The sequence below is a fragment of the Nansenia antarctica genome (assembly GCF_963989245.1).
Source record: "Nansenia antarctica genome assembly, chromosome: 9".
Taxonomy (NCBI): domain Eukaryota; kingdom Metazoa; phylum Chordata; class Actinopteri; order Argentiniformes; family Microstomatidae; genus Nansenia; species Nansenia antarctica.
This window is the reverse complement of record NC_137679.1, coordinates 12,042,781-12,056,921: the sequence shown is the minus strand read 5'-3', so window position 1 is coordinate 12,056,921 and position 14,141 is coordinate 12,042,781. Positions and strand designations below refer to the sequence as shown.

The following is a 14,141-nucleotide window of genomic DNA, read 5'->3' as shown; positions in this document are numbered from 1 at the left end:
TCTCATGTTATCTGTCAAATCAAGGGCTCAATAAACAACTATCACTAGTATAACCTGCTAAGCCTGAAAAGTTAACAATAAGCCTCTATAAATCAATATGTAAGTCAATATGTAACAGGGGTTGAATAATTATACAATTTATTTTCACTGAAATTCATCTTACTTGTGAGAATTCAGTGCACTTTTCTAGGCAAACTTTAATGATATCACCTTTAGTGTAAGCATAGTTAACAATTAGCCTAGAGAGTTACATTTTCCCGTGTGCTTTGGACCACTGATTGCTCTTGTTGACCCATTAACCTATGTCCAGCATAGCATGCGACATGCGTGTAGGTCGATTGTAGATTATTGAAGATGATTGATTCAAGGCTTTCTCGTGTTAACGGTCAACTACGATTAAAGCTCTGTGCAGAGTCAGACTTGTCGATAGGTCAACCTTTGGCACATGACGTTTGTTTGCCTACAATAGTAGTTAGTAGTTCATCCAAAGAAAAACAAATGTGCCTGTCTTGTTTGGCCGTGTTCTGGTGAGCGGGCCTACCAATCAAACTAAAGGTTAGTAGGAATATTCAGTGATTATTTATTATTACACATAATAGTCAAGCATCGAATCCACCCGTGTGCGGTCTCTAAGGATTCATTGTTGATTGACTTGGGCACTACTTGGGAACAGTTCCAGCTCCACGACAAGGAATTTGAGACTGCTTCAGGAGAAAACCACCTTATTAATCATCAGGTATTACCGCACCAGTTTGCCATTATTTGTATGCAAGCATTTGTGTTAAGAACTGATTGAGGGTGTTCACATTGGTGTAGCTAACTTCAAAAAAGTGTATGAATAAATACAATTTATTTTCATACAATTTGGAACATTCATTTTAATAATGAAATATACATTGCATACTGACAGTAGAGCACAAAATAGCCTACTACATCATCAACATCAACAAAAGCTTTTAAGACCGTATTACATTGTACATTGTTTATATGTGTGCGGTCATTTACTCTGTTAACATGATGTAACGCTTATAGCTTCAAATCATGTTTAAAAAAACGCTTGGAATGTCATTCCTTGAGCACAACAGATGTCATAGACAGTAAATACACTGCACTGCTTTTAATGCATGCACATAGGTGAACTTACATCTTGCGTACAGTAGATCATTCCCAACATTTCAGCAACGTTTGCAGTGATAATTCTTTGGCCAATTTCGACCTACTCTGCCTCTTTCTCCACAGTCAGAGATGTCCAAACTTGAGGATAGCCCCCTGACCACCCATGTGTTGAACACTGGTGATGGTGTCCCAGGGGCCAGCATAGCCCTCAGTCTACACTGCCTGGACTCAGACTTGATCATCTGGAATCTGATTACTGTGGGGTAGAGTAAATATGTTGTTATCCCATTGATCTCTCCTCCTCTTCATGTTCAGAAACATGTCTTTTGGGTTGTCTCTGTAATAGCCAAGATCACAGCCAATCATAGTGAATGAAGGCTCCTGTAGACGACAGCCATAAATAAATGCTACGTTATTATCGCTGCTTGTCTCTCACAATACAATATACAATACAATATCATGTGTTGACAGATGGGTTGACAAATTCATGAAGATTTACTTATACACATACACGTATGTGTATAATATGTACACAGACAGGTAGCCTTACTCATTTTTTTTTTTTTTTTTAAAGGCTACAATATGCAAATATTTCAACAGTTTGTCATTTTAGAACCACAGATGAAGATGGCCGCTGCCCAGGACTCATCCCCAGGGAGGCCTTCGCGCCTGGGATGTACAAGATGCGTTTTGAAACCAGCCAGTATTGGGAGAGTTTGGGTCAGACCTCCCTCTACCCCTATGTTGAGGTGAGGTCAGCCAGACTACCACATGTGTTGTGTTGTTTGTTAGGAAAAAGAACTAATAGGCTATCTGGCAGCACCTGCACACACTGTAGATATAATATAACTTAGCCTATAACTATATAACTCTATATATTTATATTTATAACTATATGTATTTATATATATATATATTTACATTTATTCCCTAGATATAGACCATCAACCCTACATGTATCATATTATGTTACATCTAGGGTTGATGGTCTATCTGTGGAATGCAAACATTAGATCTGTATGCTGAAGATGGGGTTAACTGGGGTTAATCAAATCATAGTTTTTTTTTTTTTTTCAAGGTGGCTCCAATCTGCAATCTGGAGACCTCACACAGGCTCCCGTTTTGGGACCTTTCAAATCAATTTTGAAGCTTTGCAGCATTTTAGAGGTTGGCAACTAAACTTTTTATTTATTTTTATTTTTTAGATCGTCTTCACTGTAACCAACCCAGATCAGAGATTCCATCTACCGCTGCTCCTGAGCCGCTTCTCCTACAGCACCTATACGGTTAGAGAGTTAGAGAGACATGCAAACAAATTAAAATTAAAATTATAAATTACATGCAACTCCTCTGTCCTGTCCATGGCTGCCTAAGGATACAACTGACGTGAACTAAGTTACTGAAAAAGTCACAATTCCATTAAGTTCTAGACTTTGTAACATAATTATTCCACTGATAACGGTTGCAGGAAAAGCGCTATACAAATAAAGTTATTATTATTATTATTATTATTATTATTATTATTATTATTATTATTATTATTATTTGGATTCTTTAACCTGTCAATGTCGTATGCTGGTTGCACGCACTTGCAAGTGCCTCGGAGAAAAATGTGTTAGCCAATCAGGAACGAGATCGTCCTCCGCTGAAGGACCTAAAAAGTCGTCCTATTCGCGCATGAATGTAATAAAAAGATTTCAAACGCGTACACTTGTAATTATTGAAAATGCACACCTAAATTCATGTGGTTTAATAATATTATCACATTTAGCAAATAATGGTACATCACAACAGACTATTTTACGAAGAAATGTTGAATTACACGACACATTGTGTGCAGGCATCATTTTAGTTCTCTTACCTGGTCCTCTATGGCCTTACACCAGATGACATTCTTGTACTGTTGTGGTCCAAAAGCAGTAAGTGATCGCTGATGTAACTGATGTCATTTAGAGTATTTCTATACGATTAGCCGTGAGCTGGCAGCGGGAGGATGGCTCAGATGATGGGGCTTCTCTCGGCGGCTGCTTGGCCTCTTCGGATCGCAGTGAGAGCTGCCTGGGGACGGACCTCAGGGGCAGCGAGGCACCTCTCTATCCTGGGCCACCGTGGCTCCCCTGCACTCAGAGTAAGGTTGTCTTAGGTTATGTGACCAGCCAGCATGAGCACGCTAGCTTACCCAATATGCTGGTGTTCAGTGAACATTGTCACAAGTCACAATCATATGACATGATATAGATAGATGGAGAGATGGAGAGATGGAGAGATTTAGCAGCAATGCTATAATGGTGTACTTTCCTGCTTTCCTCCACAGAATACTGCGTTGACACCAAATACATTATTGTCATCTCGTGGGATCTATTCAACTCTACTTTATTCCAACGAGCCACCAAAAGGTAAAACCAACGAGTCATCTTAGGAACTAGCTCCTCTGTCTGTGACTAGGCCTCTATGTACAGTATGATTTATACCTTTGGATGTTGTCTATATAACCACAACATCCACATGTGTACATTGTTATATAAGCCAGCAACTACTGGGAACATCACAGTGTATCAAATGTTGCTTATAGTGTTGTTTATTACATAATTATTAGATTTTTAAAAATATTGTTGTCTGTGTCTTTATGTCTTATGCACCAACCACACCAAGTCAATTTCCTGTATTTGCGAGAATGAATGAATGAATGAATTCCTTCATCCCCTCTACAACTGTGTTGTGGACTTTTAACTGTACCTACAGTTCAGGTGTCATCATTTGATCTTGCTTGGTAGTGAGTGAAGGTCACTCCTCTGTCTGGACTGCTGCTAGGCACGAGGGGGTACCCTGCCAAAGTTGATACTGTAGGATGTTACTGGCTCTGCTATCCCAGTGTCTGAACTGACAGTTCATAATCCATAATCCTTTCCATTTTTGATTGGCAGATGGCAAGGAATCAGAGTCTCGTGCCAGTGGAGGGCGAGCAGGTGGAGGTGGAGGTGGAGGGAAAAGAGGAGGGAAAGATTGGTGGAGCCGTATGCAGAAGGTGTGTATGTGAATAGCCTTAACACTAGAACAGCCACGGTGGGGTCACGGTGACCCTGTGAGTAAAAATAAAATGTATGCCTTTGCACTCGATCAAATTTCAGGACCCTCCTTTCATGACTTTTCTTAGATTTGTGCTTTCTACCGCCCAGTATCCTTACATTTTCAAAATCACATCAGGATAAGCTAGTATAAAGCTATTTTGCAGTTTTTCTGTGTAGGAGGCAGGCTAATTTACAAGAAGCGCCCTATAGTGATCTTTGTGTGTAAGTAGTAGATTACCTTTCTAAAGAGGGGGTCTATTAGACCCCTGAGGCGGCTCTAAAGGTCTTTGCACACCAATGCGTGCGTTTACGCATGCGTATTTTTAAATCCGTCATCCGAAAAAAACGTTACGCACAGAGACCTTGCACACCGGTCCGTTGCGGAGTCCGTTGCGTTTTTTCCGTTGCGTTACTCTCCTCTCCTCTCCTAACCCTTTCGCAATACGCAACATGGAGTGGAGTCTTCAAGCAGTGAGGATGATTTTGTGCTCCTCTCACTTTTTGAAAATAGGAAAAGGAAATATTGGATCCACCCCATCCTCAGAACTCGTCGGCAGCAAGGGGAGTTTCACCTGCCAATAAATGCCCAAATGAATGTTATTGTTTAGTGATGCTGCCCAAATGAATGTTATTGTTTAGTGATGCTGCCCAAATGAATGTTATTGTTTAGTGATGCTGCCCAAATGAATGTTATTGTTTAGTGCCATACGCTTTCGTGGTATTATATTGTGTGAATTATCATCTGTATGTTTTTCTTTCACTCGACTAACCGCCGAGATAATACTTGAGACATGTACTTCTGTAAGCATTAATCCAACTGTCCTACAGTTCTAATTTGACGATGTGTCCCAGTCTATACCATGGCGGAGTGGTCAATAACAACTCTCAAAAGGCTTTTGACGGATGCGAAAAACGCAGAAAATCGAACCTGTTGCGTTTTTTTGGGGGACGGACGAATAATTACGGATTGGTGTGCAAGCGTGGTTGACACAACATGAGTTCTAATTTATTTTTTTAACGGACGTAAAAAACGCACGTAAAAAACGCATTGGTGTGCAAGGGCCTTTAGAGTAGGTGAAATAGGCACGGCTGTCGTAGTGTTAACCAACTATTACTGCTGCTGTACCTTAATATCACATCCCTTGGTGAGATTTACATACTGGTAATGTTTGGTCACAGTGTCAATGAAGTTGAACATTTCCCTCAATTCAAGACATATCATGAAAATGTAATCCAGGTTGCTGTTGGTCAAATCAAACAAGTTATTTGTCAAAATATTCATACATTTGGCGGTTAAGGTTGCCACACTTTTCCTAGATTGGATTTGGTAACTTGGCACTCTCTGGATCTCTACATGGTTCTCTTTGTCCCTTTACCTCTAGGGGGATTTCCCATGGGATGAGAAAGATTTCCGCTACATGGCAGTGCTAGCTGCCGGGATATCCTCTACTTTACTCTTTTACTACTTCAGAGACACAGGCAAGGAGATCACCTGGAAGGACTTTGTTCACCGCTACCTTGGCAGAGGATTGGTGAGAATGAGACGAGAGAGTTCCGTGAAATGTTTATGTGGAAACATACTGACAATTGACACAATTGTAATGTGAAAGTGATGAGAACTTTGTTTTGTTTATTAATATGCACTCCTGTGCGTATAAGTAAATGTGTATTTAAAGGAGTTGCAACGATGCATCGTGATAAATCTTCCTTGTGTGGTTTTGTGAAGCTTTGTCTGTTATTTTCTTTTCACAGGTTGATCGTTTAGAGGTGGTCAACAAACAGTATGTGCGAGTCATTTTAATACCAGGAGCAGACACCTCAGATGGGGTATGTGAAAGTGGCCAAACCTCTTGAAGTGGAACTAAAATGCTCACTTATGATGACAACAGATTGTGCTACCTGACTTGTATAACTAAGGAGTTATCCCAGCACGGATGAATAACAATTCCTAATAGAATATTTTCGATGAATTGAAGGAGTTAGTATGTTGTGATGTGAATGCATGTAGGTGTTACATTATAGAATGAAATCCATGTCTTTATAACTCTGTTGAATAGTTCTAGTGACATGTTGTGACATGTTGTACATTGCTCTGTCTTCTCCAGACCTATGTGTGGTTCAACATTGGCAGTGTGGACACCTTCGAGAGGAACCTGGAAGCTGCCCATTACGAGCTGGGTTTGGAGCCCTCTCATAGGGCTGCTGTGGTGTACAGCTCAGAGAGTGATGGGTGAGTGCACACACACACACACACACACACACACACACACACACACACACACACACACACCAGGGTTTCCGTTAACCGGTAATTACCGGTCTTTGTCCGATAAAATCTGCTGAAGTCCGACATTTTTAAACCTCTTCGGTCATAAATGTCCGGTGAAAATAATTCCCTTTAAGCACAATTTGAATACAATTTGCTAAAATTAATTTGTCAAATATTCTGATTCCTTCTACATTAAAAAAGACGAATATATAGGCTATATGTTTTCTTTTATTATTAATGTGTAGACTAGCCTACGCGATGACAAACAGCGGCAGGGTTGCCAGATGGGATTGACAATGTACAGCCTAACTAGTCCGCTAAATAACCGCTAAACCCAGTAGCCCATTCGGCGGTAACCCCCCCCCCCCCCCATCTGGCAACCCTGTCTCTCAACGGCGCGAGTAGTTTAGTCAGTTAATTGAGTTTGATCTAGTCTAAATAAAACCACTGCAGTGACCGGAGTCAAGGTTATTGTTCTGCGTGTTTTGGATGTGCTAGAGCACAGTGAATGACCACCGAGGGTCGTGAGATGCGGCTAGTAAAGGACGCTAGCCATCTCAACCCCGTTCATTGTTTGAGCCTGCCGTGCCCGTTCCAGCCCTGAGTCGGGAGATTCAGAGTATAACATCCCCACCATTAGATTAGGATTGATTATATTAGGTTGACAATACCACACTACATTTGAGTTTAGGGATATCAATGTTATATATTTGTGTATGTTTTATCTTTATGTATTAAATGTTATAATTGTTCCACATTTGAGACCTGTCTTCCCCCCACTCAGTTATTCAGTCGGTGTCCATCATTTTAGTTCAATTTAGTCTATCTATAGTGTTAGAGTTTAATTTGTGCCACTAAGGTGAAATAGTCCACGGGTGTGTATCCCCCCGATACATCCGCCCCATTCTCATACTCCCGAGTCCGAGTAAGTATGATTTGACAGGCAGCTAGACTTAATGCCTTCCCAATCAGCGAGACGTGGTTATAGAAATTACGTTGTTTTATTGATAAAAAGGGTAAAACTGGAAAGAGAATATAGAAAACTTACATTACTGTCGTGAAACTATTTAACACACTTCAGTTAACGTAATGTGGAGTCCGTTCATTGATCGATGCAGTCTGTTCAGTGTTCCCAGTGTGGCGCGCGTTCAGCGCTGGACATAATGGCATAGCGCGCATGCGAATCATGAAAGCCTATATATTATTATATTTATGATATAGCTCGCATCTAATCGTATCGGATGAGAAATAGACATTAAACGGCATATATAGGCTACACAGCAGTAATCACCGCGACAAACAGCTATATTATATTTTAATATGATGACCGGAATATCTCACGTTTGTCCGGTAAATTGAAATCTTCCCGGACACGATGACCGGCGCCAATTTTTTCTAACGGAAACCCTGACACACACACACACACACACACTCACCTCAGTGACATGGATTGAATCAACCATGTATTATGATACTTTATTATTATTATTTTATTTTTAAGACAGGAATATTTAAAGACTCTTTAAGTCCTCATCTGTGCACGAGTTGACATGTTATTTATTTGTGAAGAGGTCTTTTAAGTTACCCCAGCAGTCTGTATCTTGGTGGAACAAAGACAATGCTGAAATAATTATAGAAGTGCCCAATTTGTGCTGGTACAGTACAATATACCATAACATTTCACTCTATAACTGAACAAATTCTCCTCCCACAGCTCGTTTATGATGAGTATGATTCCCACCTTGCTGTTGATCGGCTTCCTGCTCTTCACCCTGCGTCGGGGACCAATGGGCGGAGGCGTTGGGGGTGGAAAAGGCGGTCCTTTCAGCATGAGTGAGTCAACAGCCAAGATGATGAAGGATAACATCAATGTCAAGTTTAAGGACGTGGCTGGGTGTGAGGAGGCCAAGTTGGAGATCCTGGAGTTCGTCAACTTCTTGAAGAACCCTCAGCAGTACCTGGACCTGGGGGCAAAGATACCAAAGGTAATGGGGATGGGACAGTGGCGAAAGCTTTTGTTTCTAGATATAATTATTATTATTTCATATTCATAGGTTGTGTTGGGCTGTGTGTGTGTGTGTGTGTGTGTGTGTGTGTGTGTGTGTGTGTGTGTGTGTGTGTTGTCAGGGTGCTGTGCTGTCTGGACCTCCAGGCACAGGCAAGACCCTGCTGGCTAAGGCCACTGCAGGAGAGGCCAATGTCCCCTTCATCACAGTCAACGGCTCAGAGTTCCTGGAGATGTTTGTGGGAGTTGGGCCTGCCAGGGTGAGTACACAGGCAGAGTGAATGCTATCGCTAGAACTAGCTATCCACATGAAGACATTTTCCTTTAAATAAAATGTGTTTAGAGGCATATTGACTCTTTTTTTTTCTTGTAGGTAAGGGACATGTTTGCCATGGCTCGGAAAAATGCCCCATGTATCCTCTTCATCGATGAGATTGACGCGGTGGGCCGTAAGAGGGGCGGGGGTAACTTCGGGGGCCAAAGTGAGCAGGAGAACACCCTCAACCAGCTGCTAGTGGAGATGGACGGTGAGTTTATGGGAAATATGGGGAAATAAAGCATGATTCGGAAAAGACAAAGACTTGTGGCATCACCACAAGAACCGGATGTTCATCTGCCCTCCCTGTTGATGGTGTTAGCCAAGGATTTACAGACATTTTTTAGACTGCTCTTCGATTCCCTAAAACATCAAGTACAGTATTGCATACACTAAAATAATAACGTACGACTGTTGGTTTCTAGGGTTTAATACAAGCACTAATGTAGTAGTCCTCGCCGGTACCAACAGACCTGACATCTTGGACCCTGCACTAATGAGGCCTGGCAGATTTGACAGGCAGATTTACATAGGTATGTAACCTGGAACTGTATGTGTGTAACAGCAATTACAATTCTTCTTACTGTTCCAGTACTTGTATGGATATTTGTTGAATTATTAATTTGTTGAATTATTAATTCAATACATGTCCATGGTATTCCTCTCAGGTCCACCCGACATTAAGGGCAGAGCGTCTATCTTCAAAGTGCACTTACGGCCAATCAAACTGGACCCCGCTATGGACAGAGATGGACTGGCCAGGAAAATGGCTGCTGCCACACCAGGATTCACAGGCAGGTTGAGCCTCTTACCTGAGACACCTTGGTGTAGGCCTCTCAGTTAATTGTTAATTGTTAATTGTTAATTTTATTTATAATGCGCCCCCCATCCAACTTTTACATCGGCCCGGGGCGCAGCCCGGGTAAAGGAACAGATAAAGACAAAGACAAGGAACACAGAAAGCAATCAGACACAGACGACTTAAACGTAAATCTCAGGCATACAATTCACAACAAATAGGGAGTAGACTTAGGGAATATAATTTAGGAAGAGGTGGGTTTTTAACTTGGCTCTAAAGGAGTCCAGAGTGGGGGCAAACTTGATGGCAGAAGGGAGCGCGTTCCACAGGGTCGGTGCTATCACCGCAAAGGCACGGTCACCCTTCCTCTTGAGGTTGGTACGTGGGACCCTCAGGCTGAGTTGGGCGTCGGACCTGAGCCTGGGTCTAGGCCTTGAGGAGGTAGACTGGTCCAGGAGGTCCTTGATGTAGGGTGGGGCGAGACTGTTGAGAGCTTTAAAAACAAAGGTGCAGATTTGGTGGGAGCCAGTGGGAGCCAGTGAAGGGAGATGAGGACAGGGGAGATGTGGTCCCTCATTTTGGTGCCTGACACCAGCCTGGCAGCGGCATTTTGGACTAGCTGCAGGCGGTAGATGGTCTTATCAGGAAGTCCAGTCAGTTGTCTAAAGTGGCTTCCTGTCCTCTGCTCTGTTTCTCCATGTACTCTGATCTGAAGGCGTAGGGAAGGTGAAAGCACAATAGTAAACGCCTTCCAGGTCTTTTCTTTCCTCGGTCCAGCCCTCTTACAATGGTGCAAGTGACAGGGTTCCCGCGCTGGTCTTAAAAAGCCTTTAAGTCTAAAATCCAGCAATCCGATTTACAAGGCCTAAAAAGGTCTTACATTTCAGTTATTCGGTCTAAAAACGAGGTGCTAGGTCTTAAAAATGAGATCCTGCAAGGAAATCAGTCCAGCCACATCTATTTATGTGGAAATTAATCAAGCTGGAACCCCCAAAAAAGAAAGCTATAAAAAGGTCTTAAATATTTGACTTTATGAAACTTGTAGGAATCCTGAAGTGATGACATAAAGGAGAGGAGAAGATCACGTAGGCCAAGTAAGACACACGTGTTGTAAATGAGTTTTTAATATTCTCTCTCTTCCCATTACCCCAGGAGCTGACATAGCTAACGTGTGCAACGAGGCTGCGCTCATTGCTGCTAGGCATCTCAACCCGTTTGTGAGCGGAAAACACTTTGAGCAGGCCATCGACAGAGTCATTGGAGGTGAGTGCAAATTGTCTTCACACCTTCTTTTGTCCCTGATATCTAACTTTCCCACCATAAGGAGGAGGTGTAGTGGAAGATGGCAACATCAGCAGTGTCAGCCTTTTTACAACTTTCTCTCTCTCTCTCTCTCTCTCTCTTTCTCTCTCTTTCTCTCTCTTTCTCTCTCTCTCTCTGTTTAGGTCTTGAGAAGAAGACCCAGGTCCTGCAGCCCAATGAGAAGAAGACCGTAGCGTACCATGAAGCAGGCCATGCCATAGTGGGCTGGTTCCTGGAACACGCAGACCCACTACTAAAGGTGACTCCCTCTTCAAATGCTTAGTTTTGTATTGTTGTTAAGTCTGGGCTTTCTAACCAGACAAAACATTATAACTCCTCCTAAAAATGTGCCCCGAAATAGGGGCAGTATGTACAAAACGTGTTGTCATTTCTAAATGGTGAAACCAATATGTAGGCCTACACAAATACAAGTTCAGAATCTACACTTTCATCTCACAGTAAGTGTTTCAAATTGGGTGGCACGGTGGCAGAGTGGTTAAGATCACTGCCTCACAGTCTCAATGTACTGGGTTCGAATCCCGGTCTCGGAAGGTGCTGGGTTCGACTCCTGGTAATCACTGTGGGAGTTTGCATGTTCTCCCCGTGCCGCGTGGGTTTCCTCCGGGCACTCCGGTTTCCTCCCACATGAATGAAACATGCAGTATGAATGAGTAAGAATGCGAGTGAATGCGAGTGAATGTGAATGCGAGTGAGCATTCCCAGGGCTCCTTCGAAAATGAGACTCGTCTCAAAGGAATTCCCTGGTTAAATAAAGGTTTATTTCAAATGCAATCTTTTGGGGTATAGGTCCAAAAGAAAAAACAATATGCTTCACTGTCCCATTACTTAAGCAGGGCACTGTATATACAGTTCATGCAGTTACTGAATGTCCTGGAGGAGTTTATACATGTACATTCTGTTCTGATGGAATAACTGCAGTGCGAAGTAATGAACCACGGTGCCTTCTAGAAATGTGGTAGTGCAGCAGAAACAATCCAGCCCAGAACCCGCTAGGAAACGCAGCTTTACTTTTCAGACGGTGGTCATGAAGTTATTGTCCTCCCTAGGTGTCCATCATCCCCAGAGGGAAGGGGTTAGGGTATGCACAGTACCTGCCCAAAGAGCAGTACCTGTACACTCGCGAGCAGCTCTTCGACAGGATGTGTATGATGCTGGGGGGACGCGTGGCCGAACAGGTCTTCTTCGGAAAGATCACGACCGGGGCGCAGGATGACCTGAAGAAAATCACCCAGTCGGCCTACGCACAGGTACGGTACTGTGCACTTCTGCGTCTTAGCTTGTGCATCGTGGAGAAGAGGGACAGTTGATACTGTAGTAACCTTTACGCCTTCGGAATCCGAAGTGTTATAACGATATGTTGCACTTAGTATCTCTTGCACATTGTGTTTAAGAATGGGAAGTGGTTAACATGTTGCAAATTTCCATTTAAGAATGGAAAAAAAATTGGAGAAAGATGTTACTGGCTCCTTCCCTGTCATCATGATCTGTCATAGTAGTCCACTACCTGTAATGTTGGTTGTTTGCCCTCTATCTCCTCCTGTCTCCAGATAGTGCAGTTTGGGATGAGTGAGAAGGTGGGCCAGGTGTCATTCGACCTGCCCCGGCAAGGAGAGATGGTGCTGGACAAGCCCTACAGCGAGGCTACGTCAGAGCTTATAGATCAGGAGGTGCGTGAGCTGGTGGACCGGGCCTACCAGAGGACTATGGAACTCATCCTGGAGAAGAAAGAGATGGTGGACATGGTGAGACCAGAGAGAATGACATTTACTTTAAAATGAATATCACGTATATGGTGCTCCGATGTTGTCATGTACCCTCTTCAGCAGCACACATGCACACAGTCCCCCAGATTTTCTTGAGGAACCATATACTGTCCTGGGACCTTGTTCTAGGGTTTCTAGGGTTAAATACAAGCACTAATATAGTCGTCCATCTCCTTCCCCCCCCCCCCCCCCCCTCCAGGTGGGTAAGCGTCTCCTGGAGAAGGAGGTCTTGGACAAGGCGGACATGCTGGAGCTGCTGGGGCCGCGGCCGTTCGAGGAGAAGTCGACCTACGAGGAGTTTGTGGAGGGGACGGGCAGCTTCGAGGAGGACACCAGCCTGCCAGAGGGCCTGAAGGACTGGAACCAGGAGAGAGGCGACGGCTCCGAGGAAGTGGCCCCGGCGCAGCAGGAGAAACAGGCCGTGTAGCCAGACCCAGAGCGACAGGCAACGTCCGACCGACCACCCCCATTCTCAGTGAACACACTGCTCACGTAGCCTATAGGCAGCGGGTTGGGTGGACTTAGCGTAGTGCACAGCGCCCCCTGGACATATTTTGTTGCCTCTGGTAATTGTTATCTGAGTTCTGAGCAAACTTGCAGAAAAAAGAATGGGAATCTTTCAATGCCTTAATATTCGCCATATTTGTTCAAGGTACTGAGTTTGTATCCAGGAATATACTGCAAAAAAGGCACAATGTGTGGACACATTTTCATTGAAAGATTTGCTCTTTTTAGGAATTTTATTTGTTATAATTTTCCCTCCGTAAACAATTTAAAATCATGTGATTGCACTGAAAGATTGCTTTTTGGTATATTCATATTTATTTAAATAAAAGGGATGTCTTCCCTGTACAATTGACTGCTGAAATTGATTTATTGTACTCCCTGAAAAAGAACCCCTCATTTCAAAGCTTGTTATATAATCTCTCTGTCCCTCTAGTAAGTACTTGTTTATGTAATGTTTTATATCTTCTGCAGTATTCATCTCATTTGCAGGTGTAAAGCATATTTTAATGAGAGAATGATAACGTCAAATATTGATCATTTCAGGACTTTATGTGGTTTATTAGGCTTATCAATGAATGTCTTGTAAGATCCCTAGTTATTGGAAACAAGACTATGCTATGCTAACTATGCTAAGGGCATGTGTTGTTGTGGGTGTTAAGCGGGTTCTGTGCTGTTTCTGAACAGATTCGTAAACACATCGTACAGTGATGTTAACCAGGGAGTTCTACCTCACGTTAGTGATGGGGGAAACGAAGCTTTCGACGCAATTGACACGTTCGACACAATTGTGTCGGAAAAAGTGTCGATCTATCGATGCAATCGATACAGGAACTCCAGACTGCCATCTGCTGGTCAGGTCATGGTACTGCCTATACTGCCATCTGCTGGTCAGGTCGTGGTACAGCAGTTATATACTGCCATCTGCCGGTCAGGTCATGGTCATGGTCATTTTATGCAGTACCAAACTTGGAACAC

General features: G+C 43.0%; 2 protein-coding genes across 5 annotated transcripts; both read left to right on the top strand.

The window, feature by feature from the left end:
- Positions 1–487: 487 nt before the first annotated feature.
- urahb (urate (5-hydroxyiso-) hydrolase b) lies at positions 488–2,790 on the top strand. 3 transcript variants are annotated; one of them, XM_080539032.1, is made up of 5 exons: positions 488–555; positions 674–736; positions 1,240–1,379; positions 1,730–1,865; positions 2,322–2,790. In XM_080539032.1, exons 3-5 carry the CDS (start codon positions 1,246–1,248, stop codon positions 2,448–2,450), a joined length of 399 nt encoding a protein of 132 aa, XP_080395158.1. In that variant the 5' UTR covers positions 488–555; positions 674–736; positions 1,240–1,245; the 3' UTR covers positions 2,451–2,790. The 3 variants fall into 3 exon arrangements, with proteins under 3 accessions (XP_080395158.1, XP_080395159.1, XP_080395157.1); XM_080539033.1 differs by lacking the exon at positions 674–736 and having other exon boundaries at positions 492–555; XM_080539031.1 differs by having other exon boundaries at positions 526–736.
- Positions 2,791–3,027: 237 nt separating this feature from the next.
- Positions 3,028–13,504, top strand: LOC308165785 (mitochondrial inner membrane m-AAA protease component AFG3L1-like). 2 transcript variants are annotated; one of them, XM_080539941.1, is made up of 16 exons: positions 3,028–3,244; positions 3,431–3,512; positions 4,041–4,141; positions 5,567–5,716; positions 5,937–6,011; positions 6,290–6,414; positions 8,168–8,438; positions 8,581–8,718; positions 8,832–8,985; positions 9,200–9,307; positions 9,443–9,568; positions 10,726–10,836; positions 11,019–11,134; positions 11,943–12,143; positions 12,444–12,638; positions 12,859–13,504. In XM_080539941.1, exons 1-16 carry the CDS (start codon positions 3,110–3,112, stop codon positions 13,084–13,086), a joined length of 2,316 nt encoding a protein of 771 aa, XP_080396067.1. In that variant the 5' UTR covers positions 3,028–3,109; the 3' UTR covers positions 13,087–13,504. The 2 variants fall into 2 exon arrangements, with proteins under 2 accessions (XP_080396067.1, XP_080396068.1); XM_080539942.1 differs by lacking the exons at positions 5,567–5,716; positions 5,937–6,011.
- Positions 13,505–14,141: the final 637 nt, after the last annotated feature.